The sequence below is a fragment of the Trachemys scripta genome, chromosome 21 (assembly GCF_013100865.1).
Source record: "Trachemys scripta elegans isolate TJP31775 chromosome 21, CAS_Tse_1.0, whole genome shotgun sequence".
Taxonomy (NCBI): domain Eukaryota; kingdom Metazoa; phylum Chordata; order Testudines; family Emydidae; genus Trachemys; species Trachemys scripta.
This window is the reverse complement of record NC_048318.1, coordinates 9251539-9271961: the sequence shown is the minus strand read 5'-3', so window position 1 is coordinate 9271961 and position 20423 is coordinate 9251539. Positions and strand designations below refer to the sequence as shown.

The window sequence follows — 20423 nt, the reverse complement described above, 5'->3', positions numbered from 1 at the left end:
TTTACTACTGCTGTAGCATACATATGCAGAATTGAGTCCCTTAGAAATTTCCAATTTGCACAAGATAGGGACGAAGTAGCTAAGGCACTGGGCTAGGAGTCAGGAGATCTGCGTTCTATTCCCAAATCTTCCAGAGACTCGCTCAGTGACCTAGGCAAAGTCATTTCGTCTCTCTGTGCCTCAGTTCCCCATCTTAAAAAGGGGCTAACACTATTTCCCTATCCATATGGGTGTTGGAAGAATACATTCATTAATGATAGTGAGGCACTCAGATTCTGTGGTGACAGGAGCCACATAAAAATGTAGATCACTAGAACAAAGCCATTTGACTCCTGTTAATTTTAAGGCAGGTTGTGGTGTTAAGTACCATGCAACACAGAAAATTTAGGAAAGATGGTCTATAGGTGGCCATTTTCACTAGTCCAGTATCAATTATTTTTTTTCCCCAAGCAACAATACTGAGCGTATTCTAAAGCACCTTTCATCTTGGGATCTCAAAGTGCTTTACGGGCCTGCTCCAATGCACATTGAAGTCAATGGAGAATCTCCCACTGATTTCAGTGGGCAATGATTTGCCCCTATGACGACCCACACCCCTGAAAAGGTAGGGAGATAGGAAACAGTGGAGGAGGTGAAATAAAACCCAGGAGTCCTTTCTAATATCCTCACAGGGACTATCCTTCTTTCCTTTCCCTTCCACCTTATCTCTAACCCCAATTTAAAAAATCCTTCTACAATCCACATAACTATCAGTTCTTCACCATATTCATTAGCTTGTATGTTGTATCCACATCGCCTACTCTTTGTCTCTTCAGACTGTAAATTCTTAAGGGCAGAGATTGTCTCTTTTCTGTGTTTGTACAGCCTCTAGCACAATGGGTGGTTGTGATCCAGTTGAGGCCTTTTGGACACTGCCATAATATAAAGATCAACTGCTAACGTCAATGTTTAAATCCAGATTGGTTGTTTTTCTGAAAGCTCTGCTCTAGGAATTATTTTGGGGCAGTTCTCTGGCCTGCGTTATACAGGAGGTCAGACTAGATGATCACAATGGGCCTTTCTGGCCTTGGAATCTATGCAACTACTCCTTGCACTAGCTTGTTGATATGCTAACTTGACATTGACAGGGATAAAAAAGCCCAAAAAACCCAACACCACAGCAATGTGTGAATCCACTAAAAAGGTTATAAATTTTACAGGCATTTGCTCAGAGCTAGGGGCATCGCTGGATAGGAAACTTGATGGAGACAGCATTACTGTGCTACGTTTGTTGACAGCAGTTTATACTGCAATAAATCCTAAGTGTGTGATGATAATATATGGTGCTCACCATCTGCATCAAAGATATTATGAGGGCCACCCCAGCTATCAAACCATCCAGTCCAATACTCCATCACCATCTTCGGCTTATTTTGCTGTTATAAAAACAAAAAAGACAGAATTATATGGATGGGGGGGGGGGGTATGGTGATCCAATGCTCACCCTTGTTTTCCAGAGGCCCATCATCTGAGTGCTGTTGGAGGAAAAGGCCCTTAAAAGGGTTTCTTCCCAAGCTTACAGAAAAGATCTAGAGATAAAACCCTGGGCAAGCAAGACATAGAAACACCTAGGACAGATGGGCAAAGCAGAGCCTGCAGCATATACAGTCTCCTACGATCACACCACCAGAAGGGAAACACAAAGCAACGCAAAAGAACAGGTGACACCAAATGGTTCCACATATCAAGGCTTTGAGCAACTGGAGCAAAAAACAAGCCATTTATAAACGTCTACTTATCAGCCACGCCACTGCAGTTTACGAGTTTGCAGGTGTGCTGTAGCCAATGCTTGCCAAGGTGGGAACAGCAGACCTTAGCGACTTAATGCCTTTTTAATGCTGCATATGGCGATGGCAGGAAAGCATTAGCCTTTGCAGGAATTAGGTCTTCATTAAAAAGCAATTTCTTCCCATTTGTCATGGCTTGCCAGCTCCTTTACCGCCTGTGGAATTCCGCTTGGCCCCATCACACCAGACAGTACCATGTGCGATCACTCGTCAGCACTCACCATTCAGGATGTTTACTAATAATCAAGGCAATTTCACCTTGTGTTTGATGGGTGGGGGGTTATCTGATGCTATGTGAAGGGGATACGGTAAATAGAATTACAGAAAATCATGTTCCATTAGCAGAATACAATTACAGGTGCCTGCAATGTTCTAATTGCTCCAGGTTCAGACCAGCTCTTGATAAAATACAGTCTCAATCAGTTTTAGACAAAACAGTCAAACAGGGCATTTAATCAGCGCCTGGAATAGAGACCATATCAAGGACAAACAAAAATATGATTCAGACTCCCTAAGAACACGCACAGTCAGCCCTCCAACCCCTATAATTAACTAGTGTTGCAGAGGGAGTGCTGTTCTCCAAGGGTCACGCAGTACCTTGTGATCAGCAATGACTATGAGGTTGGTGAAGAACATGCTAGTTCTTGCTCCAGTGCCAGCTCAGAATGGCAAGGCCAATTACAGCAGAACCTCTCTAGCCTGTGGGTCAGGTTAAAATGGTTGGATTTGCCTCGCAAAGTTTCCAAGAATGTGAAGTCCCGATTAGGTTCCCAGCTGGAAAACGGGGAGATGAGAGAACAGACAGGCCACGGCCCAGGGACACAAAGCATTTCTGCCAATCTTTCCAGGCTGGCATTTAGGGGAGAAAGGGAAAGTGGTGGAGGAGGAGGAGGGAAGCATGTGCAATCAAAGAGGAGATTGTCATCATTTAAAAAAATAAAACTTGGTCCCATTTCGCTGCTGTGGCATCTCACAACCAGGCTGCAATCTGAGTGAAGGGCTCATTCACCAATTCGCCAGCCCTTTACATCTCTTACATCTCTGACACTGCAGGGCATCTGCGGCACTCGGGTGAGACACTAGACTGGAGTGCACCTCTGCAAATGAGCAGCGTTAAATAGAACGCCATGCAGGCAGTGTTGCTGGGATGGCAGGGGGTGCCCTGGGATAGGATCCTGTACAAGGTGCTGTCACGAAGCCAATACGCAGGCATATCTGCAAGGAGACAGAATCCCATTGAGTCAAACTGCCTTCTGATCAGTTTTGGACCTGGATACCCAAGTCTTTAGAGAGAAAAGACTGTTAGAATGGTGAATCACCCCGGGTGAAGGCAGGAATGAAGCTACTACTGTTTGCTTGACACAGACTCAAGACATCACCTCCACCGCCCCACTATATCAGTTACAAAAGTGGCAAAGTACAGTACACAATGGGTTAATCTAGTGCTTGGTGTCCTTTGCTTAGATTTGATTTGGGTCAGAAATCTAATAGAGTTCACCACCTTAGCTTATCCATAAATCTGGCATTACAGGCTTATAATGGAGGCGTGAGGGCTGCAGGTCAGGACTGAGGTGCATTGGCAAAGCTGGGTGGGACCCTGGACTGGAACAGCAGGTGGTGGGGGCATTGCAGGTGAAGACGGGAACTTGCTGGCAAAGCTGTCTAGCAGCGAAGATTGAGATAGCAGGGGAGGAGCGAGGTAGGATGGCAAAGCTAGAATAATAGAGGAGAGAGCAAACAGCGGCGACACATACCAGGCCCAACCCATTCACGGAGTCCGTTCCATGAACTCTATAATCCAGATCCCTTTTTCAACTGCCAGAACCTGCTGCTCAAAGGCACCTAAATAGAGAACCCGGTTTTCAAGCTTGAGTGGCTAAATTAGGGAGTCCAGTTCTCAAACTGACAAGCAGGAACATTTAGAGACTTGCCTAAATGGCTGGTGGAGCCCATCAACTATGGAATCATGCACCCAAACTTCCCACTGAAGCTGCTGTAATGAGCTGCCGTGTTGAATTTGCTTTACCAGAGGAGACCGAAACCTCTATTACTGTGCACTGGCCCCACCGCAGGGGCTGCAGCGCAGCACAGCCTGATTGGCAGCTCACTAGCCCCCCGATGATTAAATACTTCTGAAAAGACGTTGCTCAGCCTGACCCTGACTTGGCGGGCTGTGTCATAGGCACAAGACTTTTATTTTTATCCTGATCTCGACATGGCTGTGACTGTGTGTGAACCAAGCAGCTTGGCAAACAGAAGGAGCCTTCACTCTGTGAATTCACTTGGTTTAAGAAACACTTAGTCCACCCCAAAAAAAAAAAAAAAAAATGTATACACAGGGAATTTAAACTTTAAATTACCCTTAATCCCTCGGATATTTAGTACGAGTCCAAAGAACCTTCCCATCACCTCCCCATTAACAAACACTTGAGGGGATAAGATTTCTGGCTTTCTGAGATAGCTGGCAACAATTAACCTTTACAGGACAGTAGAGAAGGTATTTCAAGCCAGGAACAGACCAATGCCCAGGCTCCTGTGGGTCAGGCGGAACAGCACAATCCTCTTTAAAGGAAACCACAAGTATCAGGCTATTTCCACTTGCATAAAGAGCCCTCAAGCTGCAGGTAATAAGGTCTCCAGTTCCGAGATCCAGTGGTACCTGCACATTAATACTCAGAAGCAGAGAGAACGTGGAGACTAGGAATGCTGCCAAAGCAGTCAGGCCCAACTCCCTGCTGCCAAAGTGAAATTATTCTGGCCTCTCTTCAGTGGATCAATAGCTGCGTATGTCATGGAACAACGGAATCCCAGGTGAGGGGAGTCAGATCAGGACCTGGAAATAGTAAATCTGCTCACAGATCCCAAGGGCTCCACCAGCAGAACACTTCAGAATGCCATCCCCTCTCCCCACCAGTAAGCAAGAGGCACTCGGTTATGGCTGTGACGGACACGCTTGCCAGATAGGCCGCTGTGGAGTCCTGCCTTCTCCTGCCAAAACTTGTTCACTTTAATTGTTTAATCGATCACTCAATATTAGAAAAAGGAATTACCAGACGTTCGAATCTGTTAAGCACTAAAAAGGACAGACAAACACAGACCTCATGCTGCAAATTCAATCTGGGCAGGGGGGATAATTTAATCACATGTCACTGGTGGCTTTGTGATGTAGCAAGTCTATCGGGGACATCTCAGCATCTTGCTTTTGCACCACACTCATTCCCACCATGCCATTTCCTCGAGATGCAGCTGGACTAGTGCCCCGCTATCCAAACACCATATAATTTAACAACAGGGAAAGCGGAGGGCTGGCTGTTGAATACCCAACCCATATCTAAATCTGCATTTTGCAAACAGCCTGTACCTTTTTATACAGTGCTACCCACGTTTTCCATATTCTCAGTAACCTGGAGGTTGGCTGTCCCCCCTCAGGGTTGCAATGACTGCAGCTGTGCTCTTGAAAAGCTGTGGGCTTCTGTCCTGAACATCTAATCCCTGGGAGGCTGAAACTAAACTCTTAGGAGTTCTGAAGCTCCCAGCTGCCCAATCCTCCAATTTCATGAGTATCCATGAATATTATGAAATTAGGATTCACCTATAATGGGCTGAACCAGAACCTTAGATCCAAACATCCATCATCTTTGAGGCATTCAAAATTCAGAGCTTGATCTGCAGCCTCTCTCTCTCTCTCTCTATTATACCAGAGCCAGACCTCAGCTGTAGAAATTCTGATGCAATGGCATACACGCTATCCCTCAGCTTTCCCAAAGATAGATCCCAGGTTGCAAACACTAGCCAAGCTCCACAACCATACGGGAAAGCAAGCAGTAAGTGAGCATTGGGGTGCAGCCTCATTAAGATCCCATCCAACTTCCACTGAAATCAATGGGAAACTTTCCATTGACTTCAAAGGGATTTGGCCCTAAGGGAAGGAGAGCCTGGAGCATCCACCACAAAAGCAAGGTATCAGTGCTTGGATGCCACTGTTTCAATGATAAGAATAGGCTGAACAAAGACACATCTTCTCATCTTACCTGTACTGTGTCCAGATAGTCCAGGAAGCTGGAATCCTTCTGAAAGTTAAGAGTGGCCAAAACTGTTGAGAAAGAAGAGTCTTCAGTAGTGCTGAAAAGTAATCAATCCCCTCAACTGATGGAATGTTTCCATATACCAGGATGGGGCATCAACCCATCACCAACTCAGAGGGAAAATAAGCCAATTACTGAATCATTAACACAACATCCTGCAGCACACCTGGGTGCTCCTTGGAGGTCTCCGATCCAAGTCCTGACCTACCATGAAGGTTCTCAGCTTGTGGACTTCAATGAATAGCCCACCTCATGGGGTATCCCAAGGCTTAATTAGTGTCCGTAAAGCACTTGGAGATCCTTGGATGAAAGGCACCACAAAGGAGAACTGTTGTTATTAGAAATCGTATCTGGAGGCAATTCTGATCTCCCAGGCTTTTGCTGCAGGATACTCTATCCCTGGCAGAAGCTTACAGCTTAACGGTTCTGTGGGGGTAGGTGAACAAGAGCAGGGATTCAGAAACCGCAATACGAATGAGCTGGATAGATCTCCCAATTAAAGTCTACATCTCAGCAGGGAGACACACCCGTGTTTCACCGGAAACAAGCCGACAGCTAGATTATGCTCATTGCATGCTGGGTGAAAGGCACTACATAGTCCAGGAGAACTAGTGCACATAGCTCTTTGACAAGGACCTGTCTTTGGAACAGCGTACACCGCTGCCCAGTAACCAATATTCCTCAACACAGCAGGGGCTGTGGTGGGAAGAACCCTTAACTCTTCTCTTGCCCTTGCCTGACATTTAAGACTCTCCAGTCCAAGAGCTCGGCGATGTAAGGAGCAGTGGTACAAGTAGCGCTAATACAGAAGTACATTATTCCACAATAATCTAAAAGAGAGCGGGCATCAGCTCCAGCCCCTGTTCGGTCAAGCACAATGATTCAAACAGAATATTTACAAGAGGCAGAGCCAGCATTTCACCATTTTTACCTTGATTTTCACAGATTTCTGTAACCAATGTGCAAACCCTGAGACTTTGGTACAGATGAGTAAGTCATTTCTTTTGCAAGAACAAAACATGAGTTTACTGCTGGTGGAACGCACTGGTTGAAAGCCCTGGAGACGAGGTGCCCAGTATTGCTTTCAGTGCAAATCAAGAACTCCACTGAAACTGGTGGGAGAACAAAATCAAGCCCAAAGCCTCAGATCAAGTAAACCATGGGCAGCAGCAGGGTAAGGTTTACACACATCCCACCCTAGTGCACTTCAGTCCTGACCTGGAGGGACCAGGAGTTTGGATTCTGTGGCCCATTTAGCCCTTAGGTTCACTGTCAAGACTGCCAACAAGGTTGCCAATTAGTGCAGAGTGTGATGGTAGTTTATATGGGAAGAGGCCACCAGTCCACTAGGAATTAGCAATATATTGCTGAGCAGCTATCAAAGACACTGGGGAGCGACAGAGCTAACCAAGATATAATGGTGAGCTAGCTAACTAGGTTCTCTGGAAACTCTCCTTCCCTGTCCAAAGCACCTCCCATCTTCAGGGAGTACAAGAGGCAGCTTTTGCTAGGATGGCCCAATAACAGCCACCCACAGCCCCGTGTCTACCCCCTTGGTGAAAATTGTAACAGATCATCTCCCTGCCTGATGAACTGGGTTGGATGCTGGGAATTGCTGTGCGGGAGATACTTTACCCTACTCCAGCCTGTGGAGAAGTACTGAAGCTTTGCCACGCAAGCCTCAGGGTTCAAGGAGCCTCTGCAGCTCTTGCACCTCCTTCCTTAGCCCAGGTCGATGGCTGATGGATCCATAGACAGCGAGCTACAGGCTTCAATGCTACCCCCAGAGAGCTGCAACATATGGCATATGCTATGTCCATGGGTATGGAGGGGATGCACACCACGAGAAGCCTTGCTCCCACCACTGTACTGATTCTGCTGCCAGCACGGCCCTTTATAGCCACAGAGTAGGGGCTAGGAGAGAACTACCAGACTGGCTATGACACCCTGGGGCAGATGCCCTTCCATAATGGATATTCTTCTCTGTAAGGCACCTGTCAGCCACTAGCATGAATGGGAATCATGCACACATTTTAAAAGGAAACCAAGCCTCCACTGACAAGAAGAGTGAACCAGGCCTCAGGACCATGGCTTTATACTCCTCTCCAGCCTCATGACCGCAGTTTCTCCTCTCATCTTTCTGCCTATTTCTACAGCAGATTCTATTACCTTCCCTTTTGTGCTTTCAGCCACCTTGCTGCTGCTGCAGCATCACTTGAAGCCCTAGTTATTCCGCGTTCCTGATTACTTGACATGTTGACTCTAATGAGCAGATTGTTATGACATCTAAAAGGCGAATTGGTATCAAAGCCCTCTCAAAAAGACAACTCCGCACGAGAGAAAACTCCAAGGCAGTAAACATTCCCAGGGAAGGCACAGAGTGCTAAAAAGGGGATTTCCACCCCCACCCCTTCCAAATGCTGAGCTCACTGGCAGGGAGAGAGTGACCCTGTGTGGACAAGACTGGAAACTGCTGCAGTTGAAAGGAAAATTGGAACAGGCTACATTAAGTCGGGGTGCAACTCGACAAGCTTCAGAGTTACACCAAGAATGCATCCCCCCCGCCTCCTTATATATTTATTTAAAACGTAAGAGCAAAGATCACTTTTATTGTGTGATCTCCATGCAGTTCTCTCTGGACTGAACTTCAGCAGCATTTGTGACTAAGGCTATGATTTAGCTACGGGTATTTTTAGTAAAAGTCATGGACAGGTCACGGGCAATAAACAAAAAGTCACAGTCCGTGACCTGGCTGTGACTTTTACTAAAAATACCCCTGACTAAATCATAGTTGCTGGGTGTAGGGGGGGCACTCCTGCTGCTCTGGGAGTGGGTGGGGGAGACTCCAGCGTGCCACTACGGGGGGGGGGGGGGGGGGGTGGTCTGGGACCCTGCTGCTGCTGCTGCTCGGGGGGGGGAGGGGTGGCCCGGGGCCTTGCCGCTGCTCCTGGACTGCTGCTCTGGGGCTGCCTGAGCAGCGGCCAGTGTGGCTGGCCCCAGGCCGGCCCAGCTGCTAGGGCAGCCCTAGGGTCAGCCACACCTGCCGCTGCAGAAGTCACGGAGGGCCTGGAAAGTCATGGAGTCCGTGACCTCAGTGAAAGACTCGCTGCCTTACCTGTGACTAACATAGCCCTGGGACCTGCAAACCGTTACACAGGTGAGTAATCATTACTCAGGTGGGTAGCCCCGCTGATGTCAATAGTGAAGTGATTAAGGGCTAGCTGCAGGATCAGGCACGGAAAAAGCAACATCTCAATACGATACTGTAACACCATCAAATGCAGAACACAGAAACCGGAGCTCATGCACTTGGGTTTCTGTATGGCTAGGTGCTAAACTGGGTTTCTAGGAGTTATTTTCAGGGAGATTATAGCTCGTTAGGAGGATTGATTTTTTATGTGATTTATACCACAAAAGTCAACTTGTTCCTCCCCACTCCTCTTCGCACCACAAAAGCTCCACGCTCTAGGGACAAGCGCACAGACACCACAGTAACCCACGGCTAGCCAGCCTGCTCCTCCACAAACTATTTTCAACCCTCTCAGAATGGTAAATTTCAGTCTCCCATTTTAGCTTTTAATGAGGCCTTCTGACTTTGAACCTAAAATCCAAAATCCTAACAAAAGGCGATCGCACTTTTAATAATTGTTAGGGTAACTAGCGCTTACATGTAGGCATTTTTAATGTGTTAAATTGAAATAAATAACTAGGGCAGTATTTTTAGCATTGACCGCAATTTCAACCTCTTCGCTCAACACCTCTTGGTATCTGATTCTCTTACATCTTCCGAAGAACTCTAATGGAAGTTGCAGATGCCCCTCACCCAACAGGACGAGGTAGCTATATATGGCTAAACCTTATTATATCCAAGCTGTTCATCCCTATCAGCCCTCGACTCCTCCACATTGTCTGGAAAGTGCTATAGAGCTCCTCAGTGCTTCAATGGGTTGTATAGCCATGGTGCCCCTCTGCTGCCATCCATATCCCAGTCAGACACTGAAAATGAGTGTGCACGAAGCTCTTTGGGACTCCCTTTTCGCTCTGTTTGTACAACATCTAGCACAACGGGGCCCTAGTCCTCGACTTGTGCTCCTACGAGCTAACGCAACACAAAAATTAATAAAGCTGTACCTAAGGAAATGCACCTCCCCTCATTTAAGGCATCAATCTTTTCCACCATTCCAGACTAGAAGAGTAGCTTTAACTTTTCCCCTTGAAAACGATGGCAATGCCACATACCTCCTTCCACGTAGCCAGCGGACAGTCCATCCCTGTTGTCAGAAGTCATCAACAGTTCCACAATCCCTCTGTCTAACAGGGCCTACATTAAAAAAAAAAAAAAATCATTGTGCTGGGACCTGAATGTACCATTTCACCGGCACACTAAGGAGGTACAGTTCAGAATCATCTTTCTTCGGGGTGGAGGGAGGAAGATAGGGGACAGACCACCTACCCGGGACGCTTCCAAAACTATTTTTCGTCCATCCAAAGAAATGGAGGAAGTTTCATCTGGGGCCACAGCTGTGGACTTCACAATAAAGCACTGTGCTACTTTCTGGCCAAAATGGGCTATGCAAATATCAAACCACATCTTATTCCTGTTTTCATTGAAGTTAATGGCAAAATCCCCTTTCATTTCAATGGGAGCAGGCTCCTTCCCTTTGACATGCTGTCAAACTTTACTACAAGAAGAGAAGTGGTTGAAATATATATATTTTGAAGCTACCACAGCCCCCTATTCTGCCTCCCTTCATTTTTTTGTCCCAGTGAGATTCTTTATTTGACCCGATTGGCCCTCCCAAATTTCAGGATTACGTATCCCTGTTGGGCAATATTTTGAACATATCTGGTAATTCCGCTGCTTCCAACTCCAAGGGCAATATAGGGGAAGGAGGCAAAGAAGAACAGTCTGCCTTCCTACCATTTAATATAGAAGACCAGGGTGGGTTAGCAGAATCACCAAGTAATGGACACAGCTCTCATTCATTTCTGGGCAAAGGTCATAGGTCACTATGCCAAGGGAATCCCTGAACGGTAAGCTCTGAATGGTGACTTCTCTTAGTTCTCCATTCTACTTTTACCATATAGTAAAATAGGGATATATACATATCAGTCTGAACCAGTTACCTGCAAGGATTCATTAGCTAATGTCTGTAAAGCACTTACACGATGAACATTTACATATTGCACAAAGGAAGGTTACATTAAATCAATGTTATGACTGAGAACTTAGAGAGACAAATTTCAGAGATACATTGGCCTGCTTCCAGTTTCTTTGCCAATCTCTGTTCATCATTATACTGCACTCGCTATCATGTTTAGATCTTAATGGACACTTGTAGTGGGGCACAATTCAGTTACTGTGGGAATTTTGGAATTTCTCTCACTTGCACTTATTTAATAGTCCTAGAGTGCTGCATTAATGTTAGGTTTGTATTTATTTATTTATTTTACTTGGATGCAAGTAAAAAAAAAAGCAGCGAGTCGCTGCAGATTGAAATGCGTTACAGGATTTCAGGGTGCAACAGGAAAACCAGAATTAGAAACAGAGTCAAAGGCAGGCACAGGTGTATGTATTCAGATAATCACAGCAGCAGTATGTGCATGTACCTTGAGGAAGGTAGCTGCTGGTACAGAAAGTCATGACAAGGACACAGAGGGGTAAAGGTAGCACCTGACAGGGTGTGATGGAGAGTGGGAACTTAAGGGGCTTTTTTGTTTATGTTTTTTAATTTAAATGTGAATTTTACAATGATTGCACCGTGTTAACAACAAACTCTAGTCAGTCTACAGTCACAGATGGGCAAAGGGAGGTGAAGTAACCAGCCCATCAAACTCAAAACCCAGGGACCAAGCCAGGAACAGAACCCAGGAGTCTCTCTGCACCAACACTATACCACACGCTGATCCAAAGCGAAGAGCAGAACACGGGAGTCCTGATTTCCTAGTCCCTCCTCTTTAACCACTAGACAACGCAGCCTCAGACAGGAGATGTCACACGCAATACTAGACCGGAAGGAAATAGCCTTGAAAAATTCTATTCACCCACTTGTCTGGGGCATGTAATTTGTTTTGACAGGTGAGTGAAATATCACTAGTTCTTTCATCATCATAATCATAATGGTAAAGGTGAGCAAGCAGACTTTACACCTGTGCTGGTAAATTGTCAAGGCTGATCTCAGAGCAATGCAATAGTGCCACCTCCATGTCAGAGTGGTATAGGACCCAAACAGCCATTTACTTACATGCTCATCACTTGATATAAGAAGTGGGAGTGTGAACTAGACAGACTTTTTAAAATGGCTCTCACATTCTTTATTCAGGCTAGAAATCAACCTTCTAACCTCTTAACCAGGACATGTCATATTTAACCCTCCAAGGAGGTGAAGACTGAGTTAACGCAGGAGGGGAATAATTCAAAGAGGATTAGGAACCTCACCATGTGACTCCTTCAGTTGAATACTTGCAGGCTAGTTGGGAGGAATAAGATGGCCTGAGCCAGAACTAATCCAGTTAACTCTCCAACTGGCTTCTAGCACCAGGGAGCTGAAATACTTGCAAGGTTAAAGCAGGAGCTGCCAATGCCACGGCAGAAAAGCAGGGGACACATTGAGTTGATGGTGCAAACCTGGGCCTGAAAACACAATACTCTAGGGAGCGGGGTGTCTTAGGGGCAAAAAGAGAACTGTGCCCCCTGTCTGAAGCCAAGGGATGTGTGGGAGGAGGTCAGTCTTTATCCACCTAACCCAAGATCTTAATAGTTACTCTGAATCTTACACATTTGCAGCACAAGCATTTGAAAACAGAACACCTCCCCCATAATAAACACACACACACACACCAGGACACTGAGCAAGTAACTTCCCTCTTATACATAACAGGATTTTTAGATTCTCACGGAAAGATGACCCTCTGAGCTATAGAGTGGCCCCAGTTAATTGTCTGCACTGGCATGGGTATCGTGCCAGCAGCAGAGGTAAGCAAGTCAGCATGGCTCATATCTGATCCACCAGGGTAACACAGCCTCCTCAAGTCCACACCAACTCTTTGCACCCAGCTCAGAAGCCCAGACTGGGGCACAGTCTCTGCTTGATGAGGATGAGGGAGGCCTTAGTCAAATTAGCCTGCCTGGCCAATGCTGAGCAGATTACAGAGGTTTCAGAGGAGGCTTGTCTCTGGCCCACAGAAACCGCTCCCTCAGGGAAGGCACTGGATCTGGCATGCCTCAGAACCACCACGAAACTGCTTCTGGTGTGGAGAATGGGAATGAGCACAGCCAGGGGACAGCCTTGCCCAGGGCCAGGTGGGTAACCCTGTGTTTCTGGGAAGAGCTCAGGACGTGCAACGGTCAGCAGTGTCTGCAGCGAAGGGGTTAAACACGATCTCTTTCCCCACCCCAACCCCATCGAGATATAGGGGGGGATCACTTCACTTGGTACAGGGACACGGGTATTGGAGCTTAGCTGGATCAGACACTGACCCTGCTGAGGCTCTCCAGGTGTGCTCAGGTGTCAGCAGAGGTTTGTAGGAGTGCAGGAAAGGAGGAAGCTAAAGAGCAGGCTCGGGAGGTGCCTGCTACAGGAAAGATTGGGAGTGCCAACATTACCGTTTTAATGTAGGTCAGGTACTGAGGGTCTTTGGCGTAGGAACCATATTCATTCTCCACCTGCACCGCGATGATGGGGCCTCCTTTCTTGTACTGTAGGGAGACAGGGGAGAAGCTGATCACCAGGTTCATGGTTTCTAACCCAGCTGAAAGTGGGGTTATACCAGCCCTGGGCTCAAGAAACAAATGTCTGCGAGGAGGAGAGGGGACTCACACTTCAGCAGTTAAGGTGGAAAAGCCTGTGCCTTCCAAGCGAGGGAAAACCTGCACTGTCGCTGCTGTGGGCGGGAGGAGGCGGGAGAGGAAGAGAGTAATCTAATGGGCGCGTCATTCTACTGCGCACCTTGCTCCTCCACAGAACTCAGTAAAAGATGAGCTAGGATTGCCCAAGCCCCCACTTCAAAGCAACTCACTAGATCTGAGAGACTACCATGGCCAGCTGCAGTATAGACTGGTTCATAAGGTGGAGTCAGCACGTTTGCCAGTTATCCTGTTGCCGCTGCATGAGTGGACGCTAATGCTTACAGCAGCCAAGTCCTGGAAAGAGAGGGTGATGCATCTTACTTGCCTGAAGAGGGACCACTCTGGCCATCAAGTGATCAAAATAGGCATCCACAGCCTCCGTGAAGCCCTTGTAGGTTGTTCTCAGTTGCATTTCTGGGTCTTGGAGTAGCCAGCTAGGAGAGAACAGAAGGAGAATCCTAGAGCAACCAGAAACTGTTCAGCAGAAGCAGCAGCAGAGGGAATCGATTGGGGACCCACTTCTGCTCCAGCCCGTATGCATTACTGCCACTCGCTTACACGTCACAGAGTTCAGGCAGAAAGAATTGCCATTTTTAGGTCATTTGGCTCAGCAAAAGCTCCATCCTGCAAGGTGCTGAGGGCTTCTTGAGAGGTGTTGAGCTCCCAGCGAGCTAGATGGGAGCTGAAGGTACTCTACATCTCTCCAAAAGCACACGGCAGTATCAGACTCTAAGCTAGATATACTCAGGACATAATCATGGCCTGTACTTTTACCCAGTGCCTTCACACACAGATATTAGTGATTTTGCCCTGGATTCACATTAACTGTAGCATCCAACGTGCAGTTCAAGTGACTCATTAAATGACACATTGTAAAGTTTGCTTTATTCTCTCTTTAACTCACTCCCAGATCAAAACACACAGTTTCCAAGTCAAAAAGGCTTTTTCCTAGCAATAGTTCTGCAGAAGCATTTGGGATCTCAATGTCAAGCTGGATTATCTCTGTTTCAGACATCAGTCCCAATAATAAAGATCCTGCACCAGAAGTTTAGACATTAGTGTGGATAATAAAAGAGGCAGAACAGAAGCCAGTTTGCGCTCTCTGTGCTCTCTGCAGCGCTAACAGGAAAATGCTTGCTTCTGCCATCGGTTCAGCAGCAGTGACTCAAAGACACAGAAGGGGCAGATGTGCCAAATAATTACAGTCACTTTATATTTATCTAGCATCTTTTATGGCAGAAGGGGCATGTGAGTTTAAAATCCCTTCACCCATGACTGCAGGAGGAGACCCTGGAGGTGAAGACAGCAGCTATTTAGCAGCACAGAGCAACATTACACAGACATTTATGCCACGAATGGCAAAGGAATCCCATGGGACATTTGAGCATGTTTCATGTAAGAAACAATCGCTTTCCCGACCATAATCCTATTAAGTATGTTTACAGTGCAAACCTCCACTTACATTTGTTAATGAGTCCAAATCAAGATTCTGGATTCTAATCACCCCTCTGTCAACCCTGTACTTTGGAATATGCACTTGGGAGACTCGGTCTCATTCCAATTCACATTCATGATATCTCATGGGCTAAGCCCTATATCTCAGAAGATAAAGAGGTTATTTGTTTTTGAGCTGGATCATTCTTGAGCTATCAGTGGGGAAAAAAAATATGCCCTTGACAGAAAGAGGTGGGGGTGAATTGTGAGAGCAGCCTATGATCTCCAAAGTCTATAGTGACAGCGAGGAAGAGTATTCTTGAGTTTTCTGCATTCTTACAACCAATGCTCCTTCATAAAAATACATCCTAACCCAAGCTTCCAACACCTCCAAATCACCACCCCAACACACAACGTCCTTTCAGCTGATCTGTCCCTTCACTTCTAGTGCAGGTTTACAGGATTTAATTGGTTTGTTTGGGATAACAAAGCAACAATCAATGTGTATCCAAGCGCAGTGTACTGCAGAATTATTACAATCTAACCTCAGTAACTCTGCTCATTGCCGGTCCCTACAGGAGAAAGCCTGGGCTAATGGTAAGAGCAAGGATCTGAGAGTCAGAATTATTGGGTTCTACATCCCACTCTGCAACTGTAGGACTCTGGCCAAGTCACAACCATGCTTTGCCTCAGTTTCCTGAACTGTAAAATGGGGATACTATTACTTACTTTATCAGGCAAAAGGGGCTCTCTGAGCACAAAATATGCTACAACAGTGACCTGGGATCAGCTAATAATGCTGTCATTTTCGACTAATATTATTTCTAACCAACTGCTTCCTGTTATCACAAGCAGCTGTGGCATCATGAGTGATGGTGAAAGGATGGGACAAGAGAGAATCTCTGTAAGACATCCACAATCTCAAAACTCTACTTTAATTTTGATTCCCAGGCGGCAGCACATCCTGCTGCCACTTGGGCCCCCAGGCTTGCACAAAACAGTTTGTTGCATGTTGTGGCAAAGTGTTAAGGCAAAAGCCTCACATCGCGGCAGAAGGATACCCCAGGGGCCTTAATCAAACTCGTCTCCTGATAAGATTATGCTAATTGCATGAGATAGCCAAAACACTCTGAACTCATTTTGTCGGAGAGTAGGGAGAGCGTGAGTTGCAGCAAAAGTGAGACGAGAAACGTGGGGAGAGATCATCCCAAAATTTCATCTGAGCCAAGCTCCTCCACTGAGGTTAAAGCTCTGGTGAGCAAGACAAGGAAAGATAAACAAGTGGGACTGAATCTTGGCAGCTGTCCCATTGGGATCTGGTAACCAGGAGAGATTCTCAGTGCTTACGGGTTAGATTGGACTCTCAGAGGCTCTTACCATGACCAGGCTGCTGTAAACATGAGACTCCACTTATGCAGTGGCAGCCGGATAACTGGTAAATGTGCTGACTCCACCTTATGAACCAGCCGGAGCTGCCGCTGGCCAGGATAGCCTCGCAGATCTAGAGAGTTGCTTGTAAGTGAAGGTTTTGTTGGTGGGGAAAAAGGTACTCAGGAGGACAAAGCTTTAAAAGAAGTTCTAATAGAGGGATGAGGGAACCATGGGACATTATTGCTCCCATCCACATCACGTGTGTCCCCCCATAGGGCTATTAAAATGAGCCCAGGGGTGAATGTATCCTTACATCAAGTTGCAAATATCACTATCTGTATTTTATAGATGGGAAAACTGAAGCATAAGGAAGGTAAATCTAAGTCACACAGTGAGTCAGAGATAGAACATGGCTCTCCTAATGCCAATTCTCTGCTCTAACCATTACACCCCACAGCCTTTAAAAAACAAACCGTTCATAGCCGAATTCTAATTCCAGGTCTACTGTTTGTAATGTTCTGAAAGGACCAATGACTGAGTGGGAATCTTTCTGCTATGGGACATGACCATCTCCTTGGAATAAACAGGCTGAAACATTTGATCATTTCCTAACATTATTTCTGAATCTCTGCGGGAGGCTGGGCTGCATGACCCAGAGAGCTTGTGTGTTCCTATGGTCTTACAAACACAAAATATACACAGTTTGTCTTGAGTTAAGGGCTGAATGCCTGAGCATTTGAGTCAAACAAAGAACCCAAATCCACGTGACTACCATGCATACTCTTACCTGGGAAGACCACCAAGTTCCCATTCAGAGCAGATATAGGGTCCTGGACGCAGAATCACCCACAGTCCAACTTCAGCTGCCAAGGTAAGGAAGGCCCTAGGAGATACAGACAATATTAATTATTGTCTCGCTAAAAAAAACACCTGGTTTCTGTGCATTCCTAATGCACCCATGACCATGTTGTCTAGGCAGCAAAGTCAAAGGAAATAGTTTGATGTAGCAACAATAGGAGGTGATTCCATATCAGTGGGTTTCAAAGGCCTCAAAAAATTAGAGCGGTAGTGGGCGCAGAGGCTTAATGCAGTCACATGATCGGCAGCAATACCATTATTCCATTTAACTGGCACTGCCCACCACCTGATTCCACACAACAGAGAGCTTCTGACCTAACCATGAAGGCAGACTGCCCAGAGAGTGAACTGAGCGGCCTCTACCCAGAAGAGAGAAATGATTCACCACTTGACAGATGGCACCAAGCACAATCACCACTCTCCCCCCACTTCCCACTCACGGTAAAGTCAGTGGGTGATGCTGAGAGTCAATGGAGGACCTTCACTGTTGCTGAGGACGGAAGGGGAAGGGCAAGAGTAAGACAGCATATGGGGAGAGGAGGGCTTTTGGAAGGAGAACAGAGATTTATAATGGGCCTGTTACATCTTAACAAGCATGCAGGTAAACCCCCAACACAAACACAGGCTAACTACACACTTTTTGTGGATGTTTTGCATAGCTGAGACTTTAGAAAATGCTGCTCCAACCTAGAAGTGTCTAGTAAGATACTATTACTGGGCACTTCTCTACCATCCCCATTTTACAGATGAGAAAGATGAGGCACAAAACAGACTGAGTGCTTTGCTCAAGGTCACACAGAGTCAGTGGCAGAGACAGGCCAGTTCTCCCAACTCCCGGTCACCTGTTCTAAACCACTAGGCTACAATCGTGCAGGATTGGGGTTACCCAAGATGATATCTGGGTTGGGAACAGCTCCATGCTCAACAAAACAGTCACTAAACATGGTTGCTGTGATCAGGGTCCCAATAGAGTTTGCCTCAATGATATGATCAGGGAATGTGTCAGAACCCTGTTATAGATGTTATCTAGAGCAAAACTTAGAAAAAACCCTGCATCCTTCTCCATGCTCGACAAGCAAACCAGCCTTGAAACCTGCCAGAATCAACTGTGAAAGGAGTTCCTGACCACTATCCTTGACACCAAAAACAAGGAGCGTGTCAAACCACAGTCTTCTAGCATAGTTTTCATTGCAGCCCTAGAAAGGAGGAAGGAGGCACTAAACAAACCAGGACTGCCTGATGTGGTGGTGATTTGGTGAGGAGAGGGAAGGGGATAGCGATCTGAACATTTCTCTACATGTCCCTATAAAACTATCTATGCAGCACATGATTCCTATGTAAACACTTCTCTAGCAGTCAAATTTATCCTTCCTTAACAGAAGCTGCATCCTAAAGATATTGCTCAGGGAGAGGCAGTGAACCTACAACCAGACAGGATCAGGGATGTACTTTTATTCAAAGTACAATCACATGCAAATCCAACAAGCCAGCTGGGGTGCAAACCAAGATTCAAACACACAAAGCTCATTGTTCTTCCTGTTGTTCCCTCCCCCCTCTCCCCCCGGCCCCTACACTCAAACTAGTTATAACAATAGAGTAAAAAACCAAAACAAACCCTCCCCACAACTCATTGCACCACATACTCTAGATCCAGGTTTCCGCTGAAATCAAACTTCCCAGTCGCTGCTTCGTGCAGGTTCCATGGCACATACCTGAAAACACAGACCGTCAGAACGGGGGATTGAGAATTCACACACTGAACAGTGGGGCTAGGACTGTGGGCCTTTGCCCCCTTCCCCAATACACTGCCTTCTTGTGCACACACTCTTCTAGCCAGGAACAGATTCAGGCATGTTTACAGCTATTTGTGCACCTGTGTAAAGGGCTATATGTTGATGTTACTTCACACTGAGGAGCCAGCAGTTCGAGTAGGGTGGGGCTGTCTTTATACCCCACTTCTTACACTCTCCTGTTAGATGCTTTTCTTCCTACATTTCTTTCTTCCAGCCCTTCAGTATGTGAGTTACACCAGCTCAGACGCCCTTAGGCTTGCTGGATCAAGTTCAGAGGATCAGTAAGGAGGGAGGCCTGTTAAAGGTTGGTAAGAGAGTGGGAGTCTAAGTAATGAAATGAAAAGGAGTCTAAGGCTACGTCCTCACTACGGGGGGGGTGGGGTAGATTTAAGATACGCAAATTCAGCAACGCGAATAGTGTAGCTGAATTCGACATATCCGAGCCGACTCACCCCGCTGTGAGGACGGCGGCAAATCGACCTCTGCGGCTCCCCCGTCGACGACGCTTATTCCTACCTGCGCTGGTGGAGTACAAGCGTCGATTCGGGGATCGACTGTCGCGTCCCGACGCGATAATTCGATCCCCGAGAGATCGATTTCTACCCGCCAATTCAGGCGGGTAGAGTAGATGTAGCCTTAGTTGCTGTGACTTTCACACTGAAAGGACAGGTTTAGACTCACCTTGGAATTTAGTCTTTGGTGTCCAGGTATCTCTCCATTCCCAAGGCTGAAGCAGTTTCCAAAACATTGTCATGTCAACTGGCGAGCCTGGACCTGCTTTGCCACTGTGTCAGTGCTAAGTGACCAGTCACATCAGACTCCCTCAGACATACCTGGAAAGCCAGGACTAACTGAGCAGGTTCTTGAGGTGTATTGTAAACCTTAGAGAAGGTCAGAGTCAGATTTGTGGACTGGCAGAACTGAAGGTGGTTAACAAAGTAGAGGTCACAAGTCAAGCAGGCCCTTGTTTGCTCCTTGTGGACAGAACACAAAGGGCAAACTGCACAACACCCCCCAGGCTCCCAAAGACAACAGCCCAATCTGTCTGTTCCATGCAGGATTGAGGGTATCAGTTTAAGAGCATGATTAAACTGGCCCAAATCCAGCATCAGCTCAAGACCCCACACTATATTGGTCTAGAGCAGGCTGCACAGCTCGTAAAGTGGCGAGAGCCATGTTACTCCAAAGAAGACAGCTGAGGGCCGAA

General features: G+C 46.6%; 1 protein-coding gene across 1 annotated transcript in view; it reads right to left on the bottom strand.

Moving 5' to 3' along the window:
• GLB1L2 (galactosidase beta 1 like 2) overlaps window positions 1–20423 on the bottom strand; it is a 55317-nt gene that overhangs the window by 14797 nt on the left and 20097 nt on the right. The window contains exons 3-9 of the mRNA XM_034754737.1: window positions 19067–19135; window positions 17353–17448; window positions 14086–14194; window positions 13518–13610; window positions 10151–10232; window positions 5858–5919; window positions 1331–1415 (exon numbers count right to left, since the gene is read on the bottom strand). Of these exons, the coding sequence (XP_034610628.1) occupies window positions 1331–1415; window positions 5858–5919; window positions 10151–10232; window positions 13518–13610; window positions 14086–14194; window positions 17353–17448; window positions 19067–19135 (596 nt within the window). The remainder of the gene's footprint in view (window positions 1–1330; window positions 1416–5857; window positions 5920–10150; window positions 10233–13517; window positions 13611–14085; window positions 14195–17352; window positions 17449–19066; window positions 19136–20423) is intronic.